At 37.4% G+C, this 12,705-nt stretch overlaps 1 protein-coding gene across 4 annotated transcripts in view; it reads left to right on the top strand.

The window, feature by feature from the left end:
• The window catches only part of LOC145684051 (uncharacterized), a 70,534-nt gene extending 65,655 nt beyond the window's left edge, over positions 1-4,879 (top strand). For 2 of the 4 annotated variants that reach the window (XR_014131237.1, XR_014131236.1), the window contains one exon: positions 4,427-4,559. Coding sequence is in view for 2 of the 4 variants with exons in the window: in XM_081755887.1 (XP_081612013.1) it covers positions 4,427-4,598 (172 nt within the window). In the remaining 2 variants the exon portion in view is untranslated. Of the gene's footprint in view, positions 1-4,426 lie in introns of all 4 variants that reach the window. The other 2 variants (XM_081755887.1, XM_081755884.1) reach the window with 1 other exon arrangement.
• The last annotated feature ends 7,826 nt before the right edge of the window (positions 4,880-12,705 follow it).

Here is a 12,705-nt window from a genome sequence, read left to right as displayed (position 1 = left end):
AGTAACAAGTAAATGTTAGAAGAGGAAAGGAAATGATAAAGAGAGTACAATTGAAAGGGGAGTTTGACAGAGGTGCCGTCTCTCGCCAACAATATTTAATATCTATCTAGAAGAGACAGTGAAAAAGACTCTATACAACAAGACGAAATTTCGGTAGGAGGTAGAATGATTAGGTGTATACGGTTTGCAGATGATATGGCGCTTGTTGCTGAATCTGAAGAGAAAATCAGTAAGATATTAGAAAACTTGAGGAAAGACTGTGAAGAATATGGGATGAAAATAAATGTCAGAAAGACAAAAGTTACTGGAAGGTAATTGGAACGAACGGGTCGTGTCAGCTATAGAAGTAGGAGGGGAGAAAATAGAATAGGTGACTAGTTTTTGATATTTGGGTAATATGATATTATTAGTAATGGTATGAAATGTGAACGTAAAATAAAAGCAAGGATAGGAATGGCGAAAGAAGTCTTTAGAAGGAAGAAAATACTATTTTGTGGGATCTTGAATAAAGACTTGAGAAAAAGATTCATAAAATGCATTGTGTGAAGTATTGTACTGTACGGGCCAGAAACATGGACATTACGCAAAAATGATGAAAAGTGAGTGGAAGCTTTAGATGTGTGGGTGTGGGTAAGAATGTAGAGAATTAGCTGGGTCGATTGGAAAACAAATGAGAGGATCTTTGAAATGGTGGAAAAAAAAGAACAATTTTAAATATTATTAAGAAGAGGAAGAGAAACTGGTTGGGACATTGGCTAAAAAGGCCGTGATAGAGAGTATGGAGGCAGGAAAGGGAGGAGGGGGCGAAGAAGACTACAATAAGAATGAACGATATCAAAACAGAAAAATCGTACTTCAAGACGAAGAGGCTTAGCGGAAGACCGTGGAGCATGGAAGTTTCTCAGTTGCAGCAAGTGACCTGCCAATAATGGCAGAATACCTATGATGATGATGATGATGAATGCTTACAGGATATTTCATTAGTTGATTACAAATTTATGTTTCACAGGTTATTAATATATGATAGGACAGTAACTTAAACACAAAGGACGCTCAAATAGTTTTGCACAGTGGGCCATAACTTTTTAAATAGCAGCACTACAACCATGAAATTTTGTGTGCATGTACTTGTGTCCTATATGTACAGTCACGAAAGAAAGTATTTTCAGTTGGCAAAATTTGTTTTTCTAATAAGTCAACAATAAATTAACCTATTAGAGTACCGATTTTGACAAGCTATCAAATTACAACTGCTGTAAGGATAACAAAAAAAAAAAAAAAATTCATTTGTTCCCGAGTTATTGGCAAAAGAAAATGTTTCAATAGTCAGATACTTTCTTTTCCGTGTGTACATACGCATGTTACTCAATGTATCCTCTATCCTTCTGTGACATATTTAGCTCACCGTTCTTTCTATGCCTTAAATGCATATTGGTAAAAGCCCAGGCGCTATTACATCACTGTTTCCCACACGAAATGAGTTCGTGGTCACTGGCCTATCACGATGAACCTTGAGACGACCAAACAGAAAGAAATCGAACGAGACCAGGTCCGGACTATAAGGAGGGTTGAGGGACCACTTCCCATCCCATACTTCTGATTTTCTTCTGTGTGTTTGGCAGAGTGCAGAGTTAATGTAGTTTGATCATTTTATTTTTGATGCGGTGCTTTTGTCTTTAGAGCATATCGTAGCTTGCTAGTGACAAACAATATGACCCACAGATAGCCCAATCACTTCAACAAGCTGTCGTGTGGTTACACATCTATCATTCCTGATAAGTTGATTAATCATTGTCAATGTCGTTTAGTACAGGAGACTGAAATTACAACTGATGGGCCTTTGTACATATTGCTGGATATTCTTGCAGTCCAATTTCTCATCCCCATACACAGGAAGCAATTTGGAAATGAAATGAAATGAAAGTTTTACGTCCTATGGTTATGCCGGCTAGGCTAAAGGAGATGGTGATGATGAGAAATAAATGTAATGGTGGGATGAATAAAGTGGGAGGAAACGGGAGAACCCCGAGAGAAACCCACGTACACCATATTTGTTCACCACAAAGCTCACTTGGCGCGAGCTGGGATCGAACCAGGGACCTCACGTGTACCAAACGAACGCTCTACTACTGAGCAACGCCGGCCCTAGGAAGAAATTTGAGTCGAATGGATGTGGTTCAATAAATGCCGGTCTTGTACAGGAATTCAATGACCATTGGCGAGTGCGGCTTTCTACTTCCTTCTCCATTGTTGGCGCAATTGAATATAGAGGAGCTTAGTGGTAGAGTGTCCACTTCTGATGCGTGGATCCCTGGTTCGATCCCAGCTCACGTCAAGTGGACGTTGTAGTGGACAAACACCGTGTTCGTGGGCTTTCTTGGAGTTCTCTCGTTTTCTCCCATATCATTCATTCCACCATTTTCATTCATTTCTCATCGTCACCGTCTCCTTTATCCTACCCGGCATAACTGTGGAACGTAAAATAGAAGCAAAAAGCAAATGAATAAAACAAATGTGGTTGAAACTTCCTTTAATATAGCTAAATTAATCTTATCCCATTATTTCTCTCATAGAAATTGGACATTAGACAAACTAGGGGAAATTTGATAAGAAAAGGGAAAATTTTGTCAGTCGAGTGAACTTTCCTTAAGGAAACGTATAAACACTGGTCTGCCGTACCGAAGACGCATACGCTAACCATATAGGTACGAGGGAGGGTCAAGAAAGAAAGGAAATGTTACGTGCACTCTGTCTGTCAAGTTCGTGTTCTTTTGATCAGTGAATATCACTACGAAAGTTTCGTTGAACTATGATAATCGTATTTCTACAGTTTTCCTAATCCACAGTTTATCACCACAATTTTCTTAATTTCTTCTGGAAAATAAGACGCTGTTTCTTCTGTTCCTTCTTGCAGTAGATTGGTTCCTTCTTCGTATCTGATCCATTTACTCATGTTATTAATGCAGTGTTTTATGTCAGAAATATCATCAAGAAAATAATATAAAATGCTACTAGGCTATGAAACAGTGTCATGCCCTTTATATTTTAATGGTTGGGTTGAATTTAAGTTTATTGTCCCGTTCAGCAGCGAAATTATATGAGACATAGGCCTACATCTTAACGTGAGATCTGAACTACATGAGCTCCGGCCGGGAATCGAACCTAGGTCTCCCATGCCAATATTTTAATCGTAATTCATTAATTTTTCACTAATTAAAAAAAGAATACCTTCTCTATTCTCATATACGTATGCTCTTTATGCTTATCATAGGTGTTCACAAAACAGCGTATACATTATGAAAATTTTAGGACTAGAACGCTCGACAAATTGTATGTATGGCCTGAGTACTGGACAAATGTATTCACAAACATTCACGAACAAAATGTTAAGCAGTGATGCAGGGGCGGATCTAGAACGGGCTTCTGGGGGAGCGGTGGGTTGTAATACTGCTACTTAGAGCTACTTTTAAGAGCGTCAAAAAATAAACTATATAGTTTATTTATATATAAAATAAAAAAGTTTTCTCTTCTGGAGGGAACAGGAAACTCTTCATATCCCTCCCGATCGTCCCTCCTGGATCCGCCCCTGTAGTGATGTTATTCTGTTTTTTAACAACCGATTGTATATCTATATAACTTTTACTGGATACCACAAGTGACCAGTAAGGACCTACACAGCATCCTAATACAATATGGTGTGAGGAAATTAGGTAGCACTGCGAATATCTTGGAAACAAATTATCCAAGATAGATGGTTATCAAAAAGTATTGGGAAGATCTTAATCCAGCAATGGATCGACAATTGATGATAATAGTATGTATGTGCTTCAGATATAAATAACCCTCACCAGTACACTCATGTGATCTCAGCTCTCATTCTTGATATCGGAGCATTTGAGATTAAGAAATAAACGCTTATATCTTGTTCTGAGAGATCATACTTGTATGTTTGATAACACTGTAGCTGTAAGAATTTCTGAAAATAAAGATAGTATATAGTTAAAGTAAAATTTACTGTTCCTGGGTATAACTGGCAAAATTTACTGTTATGTCTGGGTATAACAAACAGTTCTGCGAACTCGAAATATTTTAAAAATTGGTTCTAGCAAATCGAGACGAACTGGTTGAATAGTTGCATTCTGATTTCGGGGTAGATTCAAGTTGTTCTGATCTGGGGCGTTCTGGAGGCAATACTATATTTGATGTTGATTTGTCCATAATTGTCTTGCCCCCAGTTATTAGCAAATTGGTAGAATTTTGACTCTGTTCTATTATTGTAATGAAACCTGCGTTTTAACACGTTTCCTAAATACTTAGCTTGCATTTATTTGATTTTTTTCAGTGGTTGATCATTGTAGCTACTGTGTGTGTATAGCTGGAATTTTTTACATATTAAGAACTCACTGTTAAATTTACAATTTTGCAGGCTCGAACTGGGAGTGAGTATTGATTGGAAGAATGTAACAGAAACTGAGAAACGTAAAGAAATTTTTATACCGGACAAAATTGAAAGAGGAACAATCCGCTATATGAATTATCTGCTTCGAAACTTCAAAGTAGAAGCGGAAAATTTTGCAACGAAACAACATATGAGATAAATAATATAAACGTGAATACATTTCCTCATTGCTGCTATGAAGAGCAAGTCTTTGATAGCAAGACTTTTTTTTCTTAATGGTGTCAAGAAATATTCCTTTTGTTGTACAAAAGGAAGCATGAAAAATGAACGAATCAAGTAATTTAATAGGAACCTAAAAACTAACTTTTTAAAAATCATTTTTAAAATTTAAATGGGCTAGTGATCACAAATTAAATAATATACGAATTGTGCATTTTCGAAACTTTTATTTTTTTTTTAAAAAAAATGTATATATTATAAAGAAAATTTAACAACTAATCTTGCCTGATTTTTATTTATTTATTTATTGAAATTTAATTACATTCCTTTTTTAATCACTTGATATTGTAATTCAACCGCTTCTTGTATAGATGTCGCCTCTATAGCTCCATCTTTTATTGCCATCTAGTGAGAAGCTAGTTAACTGCAAAATACGAACAAATTTTTGCCTTGCGCATAATTTCCAAGAATATACAGCGGACTCTTTTTAATTCGAACTTTGATAATTCGAATTATTGGATAATTTGAACAAAAGCTTATTCCCCTTGAAAACTGTATTAAAAACAATGGTAAAAAAAATCGTGGGTAAATCGAACATTTGAACTTCCTGTTTGGATAATACGAAGTATTTACAGTAGAAAAATTTGCAGTGTTCGATAAATTGCAAATAGAACAATGTAATTTCAACTGTTTTTTATTATTATTATTATTTATCTGTTATCTTATCCAGAAGCGACCACGGGAAAGAGAAATTTTGTTGATACCAGCTCAGCTCGACTCCCTCCCTTATAGAGAATCCGGCAGAAGATGGTTGGTACACATCTTTCCATCTCCTCAATAACCTGGAAGTGTCCATCCCTTCTGTAGAAATGTCAATGACCTTGAACCCCGTCCTTCACTAGCAAATGACTTGCAAGAACGAGATATTTGTGCAATTCTTTTTAACTAAACTAAAACAGTGACAAAAAGGTAAGCAGATTCTTTTGTGATCTATTAGCGTGCATTATGCACAATGTCGAATCGCGGCGCCTATTCTAATTCTTTATGAAAATGTGGTGCTTTATAGGTAAGGTACATTGCATGTTAATTAGTTTTTCATATACAGTACAGTTATTTTGTTCCCTTGATTTTACTTTAAAATGAGAGTTTTGGGTTAATTCGAATTTTGGATAATTCGATTTTTTTCTTGTTTCCTTGGACTTCGAATTAAAGAGACTCCACTGTACGTACTGTGATTAAAGAACTTGAAAGCATTAAAAGTTAAAACATACGTTTTGTATGAACATTACTGTACTTTAGCGTAAAAATATAATAAGAAAATAGACTTATTTGAAAATACATGTTCTAAATATTAGCAAGTTAGGTAATAATAAAATTTTTGCGTTGGTTTTCTATTGCATATTTAAAGAGTGCTACTAGTAACCTTAAGATACTTAATTGGATACAAGTAAATTATACCTCTGAACTTAGGCCTACAGCTCACGGAGAATATATATGCCACTTCTTTCATTCATTTTCTTATTTAGTAAGATATAGTCATTTTAGATTAGGATTCAGGATTTAGATTTCTGGACTTTCGGCATCTAAGGCCATTTAGCCCTTCACAACTGGAGGGATGACGTCCCTCGGCAAGCATACAATCCGGGGAAAGGGAAGGACGAAAGTATTGGAGAAGGAAGGAAGCGGTCTAGGACCTATAAGTTAGGTACCACCCCGGCATTTGCCTGGTGTGAATGAGGAAAACCCAGGAAAACCTCATTCAGGGTGACTGGCCTGAAAAACCGTGTTACACTTTTCCGACCAAGTGACCGACCGGGAGTCGAACCCGGGAACTCTCGATAGTCATTTTAGAATTTTTATGAACATTATATATATATATATATATATATATATATATATATATATATATATATATATATATATATATATGGTTTTCTACAGAAAATCGTTTTAGATTTATCTCGACGACATAAACGGCTGTGCTCAATGTGAAAGCCTTGTCTATTAGTTATCTAGAGGGTATGGTGGAAGGAAAAGATGGAGGGGGCGAAGAAGACTGTAGTTGAAGCAAGGTATTAAAACAGAAAATTGCTGCGTCAAGACGAAGAGACTAGCTAAGGACCACCATACAACGAAGCTTCTCAGTTGCAGCAAGTGACCTGCCGATAATGACATAATGGCTACGATGATGATGATGATGATGATATGTTTAGCAATATTGGGCAAAACAGAAAGAGAAAAATTAAAATAATAATGATTATAGACAAACCGCTTAATATTTTAGAATAATTTGAGTGAAAACTGAAAACAACTCAACTGTCTATGTCTTTTGTGTAAACTCAATTTATATAAATATTTTTGACCTATATTAGAAATACAAAATAACGGTATCAAACCAGGAGCGTCATTTCAGATTTTGCTTGGGGGGGCAAAACCCCTCGATATAAATAAAATTTCGCGTTTTTCACTAATTTACTATTGATAAAATCTATATAAAACTCAAACTCAGGGGGACAAATGCCCCTCCCTGACCCATAAATGACGCCCCTGTATCAAACTCCAAGTTATTTGAAATAACTGTACAAAATCACTCTCACTTGTGAATATGGATTATTTATTGTTGTATAATAATATATCGCTTAATCCGCGATGTGCCGTATGCCTAAGGAGACTAAAAGTTATATTGATAAACAATTATTTAACGTATAAGCATCCAGTCATGAAATCAAACTTGCGGTCATATGAACTAAGTTTTTGTCAGTCATGAAAATGTTATTTCGATATTAATTTTATGATCATCAGTGTTCGAAGTGGGAGAAAAAGCAGAGACGATATATTTTATTACGATTTTGACTCGATATAGCGGCTATCTAAATGTTGAAATACAGAGAGGATATATTGATTAAAAGATTGCATTACTATATACATAATGACTGAAAACCATTGGAAAGCTTCTATTAAGTTACACGGGGGGAGGTACTGGGGAGACTTTGATCCTCTGCCAATAACTTTCTGAAAAAATAAACAAATATTCCCCTTATATTGTAAGAGAATTATAGACGAAATACTCGAAAACCGAGTTTTTATATTTACAATTCCCTGCAGAAAAAGTCCCGGCCCCCCACTCGACTGAGGGGATTCCAGACTCCACAAGTTCCTCTCCCCACAGCAGACAACCCCTAAATCCGCCCACGCTCAAAACACGACATTTATATGCATTGAGACATAAACACACACACACATACATACATAAGAAAGAAACAATTCAATATTGCACATCAAAATAACTAAATGAACTTTTTGAAGATACCTCATTTTAAATTAGAAAGGTAGGAAAAAGGTAACAAAAATATCGGTGTTGTCAACTTAGAAATTATTTCTACATAAGAAATAAAATCTTATTACGTGCAAAGCTCAGGGACGTCATTTAGGGGAGGCAGGAGAGGGCAATTGCCCCCCCCCCCCCCCAAGAGTTTGAGGAATACATATACTTTAATTAGTAGTCTATTAATATACTAGTACAAGATGTGAAAATCTTATGTCGGTGGTGCTCTTGCCCCCCTCAAGCGAAGTCTGAAATGACGCCCCTGGCAAAGCTATTCGTTAATTACTGCATATAAAAATGAATTTATTAAAGGTATTCAGCATCTACTCTCCAGTGGCAGTATGTCTTCGTCACTGAAAAACCAGAGGCGGTATGGCATACCACCGCATACCGTCTCACTTCGACCACTGATGACTACACGTTGAAAGTTTCCAACGGATTCTTGAGCCTCGGAACCAAGGCCATACCCATGAGTCGGCACCTATGGCGTATGGAATTACCGATGTTCAATACTACATTTCTTTTTAGTTTTGGAAGAAGAGCACCACTAATATGTTTTGAAATGAAATATCTAATTTAACGTCCCATGATTATGCACCGAGGCTAAAGGAGACGGTGATGATGAGAAATGAATGAAATAATGAAGTGAAGAAAGTAGAAGGAAACAGGAAAAACACCGAAAAAACCCACGCACACGGTGTTTGTGCAACAAAACAGCTCACATGGCGCAAGCTGGGATCGAACCAAGGACCTCATGCATCACAGATGAACGCTCTACCACTGAGCCGGTACTTGTGCAAGACCCTTGCGCAAGAGTCTTGGTCTTGGTCTTGGTCTTGCATCCCTTGGTCTTGGTCTTGGTCTTGCATCGGGATTCCTAGTCTTGGTCTTGCATACAAGACTCTTGCAAAAACTGGAAGACCAAGACACTTGCGCTCATCACTCCTCCAAAAGATTTGCGTTGGGCGAATTGCTCAGCAATACCCGACTTAGCATAAATGAAGTTCGTGGGATGGGGGGACAAAAGAGTCAATTGTTGAAAATTACAATTCTTTAACGATTTATGTATAAATACAGCGTCCAGACACGTGCCATAGAAACTACAGTACAAGAAACATAAACCAATCTGTTCTACGTGGCCACTAAAAAGCACGAATACTGGATGCGTTAGTGCCAGGCGAAGCTGGTGGGCATGCGCGGAAGAGTAGGAGTGCGTCCGAAGGGAACAGGCGCATCAGCGACGGTGAGTATACGCGTAAGCAAGGGTAATGAAAGCACGTGAGTTTTTGCAGTGATATGAGTTCCTATAGCACTTGTAATGGTTTCATACTGTTAATGCTACTTTGTAAACATAAAATATAGGTGTAGCTCTTGTACACTTACAGAAATACTTCGCCGGAGGAAGATAGTATCTAATATAGTCATTTTTCATATGCACTCACCTATTTCAACCTTATATAGTCCTTGTAATGATTTTACACAAAAACCCTTCACTTGTAAACATAAAATACAACTGAATAACTTACTGTTTAATTCTGTCGCCTGCGGAAATTTGTTCCTTATAAGCATGTCTTTCTACGGAGAGTGTTGATTTTACTTTGTAAATTTTGCAAAGTATGGTCTGTCTAAACTTGACCAGCACCCGCAAAGGTATTTGGAAACTAAATATAAAATTTGAACAGGTCGGGTCGCTAGGAGAACTTCCTCATGCAAGGAGGCCTAAATCAGTTTATGTAGAAAAGTATTTAAATGTTCAGCGTTGCGAAGATGTGAATTTTGCATCCAATGGCATGGATGGCACTCTGAGTATCATTTGCAGGCATATCTTGCATACTTAAACATCGCCTCTATTCACATTGCTTGTTTGCAATTAAAATATGTTATCTGTATCAGCTGTTATTTGTATATCACTTTTACATTAAAAATAAAATTTTGCCAAGTATGGACCACCCTATATAGGCAGCCGCACCTAAGGCTGCAGCCACCCCTGATTCATCTAAACATCAATAGTTTTCTTATACGACATATAAGTGCAATATACGTCATATTACATAAAAATAATAGACAATTTAGAAAAAGTCTTCATGGGAAAAGCTAATTAGATTAATTAAGATCTGCTTAAATGAATCCCAAAGTAAAGTCCGGCTAGGAAAATTTTTGTCCACGAGCTTTTGAAACAAGGAGGTGCGTTGTCGCCAGGGCAGTGCCGTGGAAAATCAGCGCCCGGGGCGAGAGTATACGACGGCGCCCCTATACATATATTCCGAGCAATTTTTCCTATCCTTTTTCTTTTTTCTCCGGAATTTTTCGCACCCTTACTTCTGCGCCCGGGGCCGTCACCCCGCTCGCCCCCACCACCACTACCACAGCACGGTCCTGGTTGTCGCCATTATTATTCAACATTGTCCTGGAACACGCTGTAAGTAAAATCGAAGATAGCAACCAGGGCCTATAATTGGTGTTCACCAGGTTATGAGGTATGCTGATGATGCAAATTTAATAGGGGATGGTAGGAGAACAATAGAACAAAATGCAGAGGTCTTATTAAACGCTTCCAGGGACATGGGTTTAGAAGTAAATGTAGAGACAAGTAAATACATGAAAGTTCATCGGGATCGTAATACAGCAAATTACGGATACGTCAAAATATCGAATAATACTTTTGATAAAGTGGATACTTTCAAATATCTAGAATCAATAGTAACAGATAAAAACCATATTCACGAAGAATTAAATGTAGACTAAAAACAGGGAATTCGTGTTATTATTCAGTTCAAAATCTGTTATCGTCGCGAATGCTGTCAAGGAATTTGAAGTTTAAAATATATAAAACGATAATCATACCTGTTGCTCTGTATGGTTGCGAAACATGGTCACTTACTCTAAGGAAAGAATGTAGGCTGAAAGTATTTGGGAACAAGATCCTGAGACGAATATTCACTCTCATGAGAGACGGGAATGGGGAATGGCGGAAACTGCATAAAAAGGTACTATGATTTATACAGTTAACCAAACATTGTTAGGGTCGTCAAATAAAGGAGGCTTAGGTGGGCAGGTCATGTAGCCAGGATGGAAGAAAGTAGGAACGCTTTCAAAGTCTTGACTGGAAGACCAATCGGAAAACGACCATTAGGATGACCTAGGCACAGATGGGAGGACAATATTAAGATGGATCTCGCAGAAAGAGGAATATAAAGTAGAAACTGGATCCAGTTGGCTAAGGATAGATGCCAGTCCCAGTGGAGAGCTTTCGCGAAGGCGGCATTGAACCTCCGGGTTCCATAGGCCATAGAGTTACTTTTTAGTTAGTTCTTCATAAGAAAGTGATTTGTCATCAGTATCACATTACTTTTATGCATTTGTTTAACAGTATCGTTACTTGAGTTAAGAAGTCATGCAAATTCCAGCTTCTTGCCAGATTGGTGCTCTTTTTTAAAAGCTGTAGACCTTACTCAGGAGTTAGAAGAAAAACAAGTACCGAACCTCGTGTACATCATTTGAAGGTTTTTTTAATTATTATTTTTTTAACTGGAAGTGGTAGTAGACTTCTACCACTTCCGGTTCTAGTCTTGAGATTACACTGGAAATAAATTTAGAATATATTCTTGGGATACTTAATTGATTGCAGAAAACCGCTTCTTACTATCTATTACCTTTTCTGATCTATAGTGATCAACGTTAATGCCGTTGATTTGTAACACTTCCGATGGATATCTCACCTTCATCAAAGAACTCGTTTCTGACCCTCTACGTCCACACCAAAATTGATTGTGGACCAGCAAGTAATTCTTGAGATTTTTTGTCTTCCAGACGGACGGACATACGGACAGATATGGTTTTGTCTCCCGGACAGACGGACATATAGCAGATATAGTTTTGTCTCCCGGACGGATGGATATACGGGAAGATATTTTTGTCCCCCTTGCGAATGGATATATGGGCAGATATGGTTTTGTCTCCCGGACAGATGGATATACAGACAGATAGGCTATAGTTTTGTCTTACGGACGGACGGACATGATTTTGTCCAGTAATGAATTCAGTAAGTAGCTTGAGAGAAATTCTCCTCGGAAGTATATTTTCTATTATACTAAATATGGATTCTAGATATTCTTGCAGTACTACTTTTCTTCTCTACTGTGTTGAAATTCCATCAGAAAAGAATCCTGAAGTTTGTCTCCCGGACAGACACAGAGACAGACATCAAGTAATTCTCGAATTTTTGTCTCTCAAAGGGATGAACATACGGACAGATATGGTTTTATCTTCCGGACGAACTGACATGATTTTATCAAATGATGATTTCAGTGAGTATCTTGGGAGAAATTCTTCCCGGAAGCTTACCTTCTATCGTGTTAAATAGGCTCCTATAGGTTCCTGGTATTCTTACAGTACTACTTTTCTCCAGGACTACAGAAGATGATTGACAAAATAGTTGACACTGGAAACCTATATGGAATTAAAATCAACATCGAAAAATCGAAAGTCATGAGAATATCCCGAGGAAACGCGCCCTTACGAGTCAGAGTAGAAGAAAGAGAGCTTGAAAAGGTAGAGAATTTCAAGTATCTGGGAACTATTTTGACGAGAGACGCTTACTGCACTAAAGAGATCAATCAGGTCAACAATTGTCATAGCTAAAGAAGCATTCAACAAGAAAGGATCACTCTTAACTAGCAGACTCGATATTGGACTTAGGAAGACGTTGGCCAAATGCTATATCTGAAGCATTGGACTGTATGGTTCAGAGACTTGGACATTA

Source organism: Thermobia domestica, chromosome 4 (genome assembly GCF_964235325.1).
Source record: "Thermobia domestica chromosome 4, izTheDome1.hap1.1, whole genome shotgun sequence".
Classification (NCBI taxonomy): domain Eukaryota; kingdom Metazoa; phylum Arthropoda; class Insecta; order Zygentoma; family Lepismatidae; genus Thermobia; species Thermobia domestica.
Note: the sequence above shows the minus strand (reverse complement) of the source record. Positions and strands in the feature narration are given on the sequence as shown.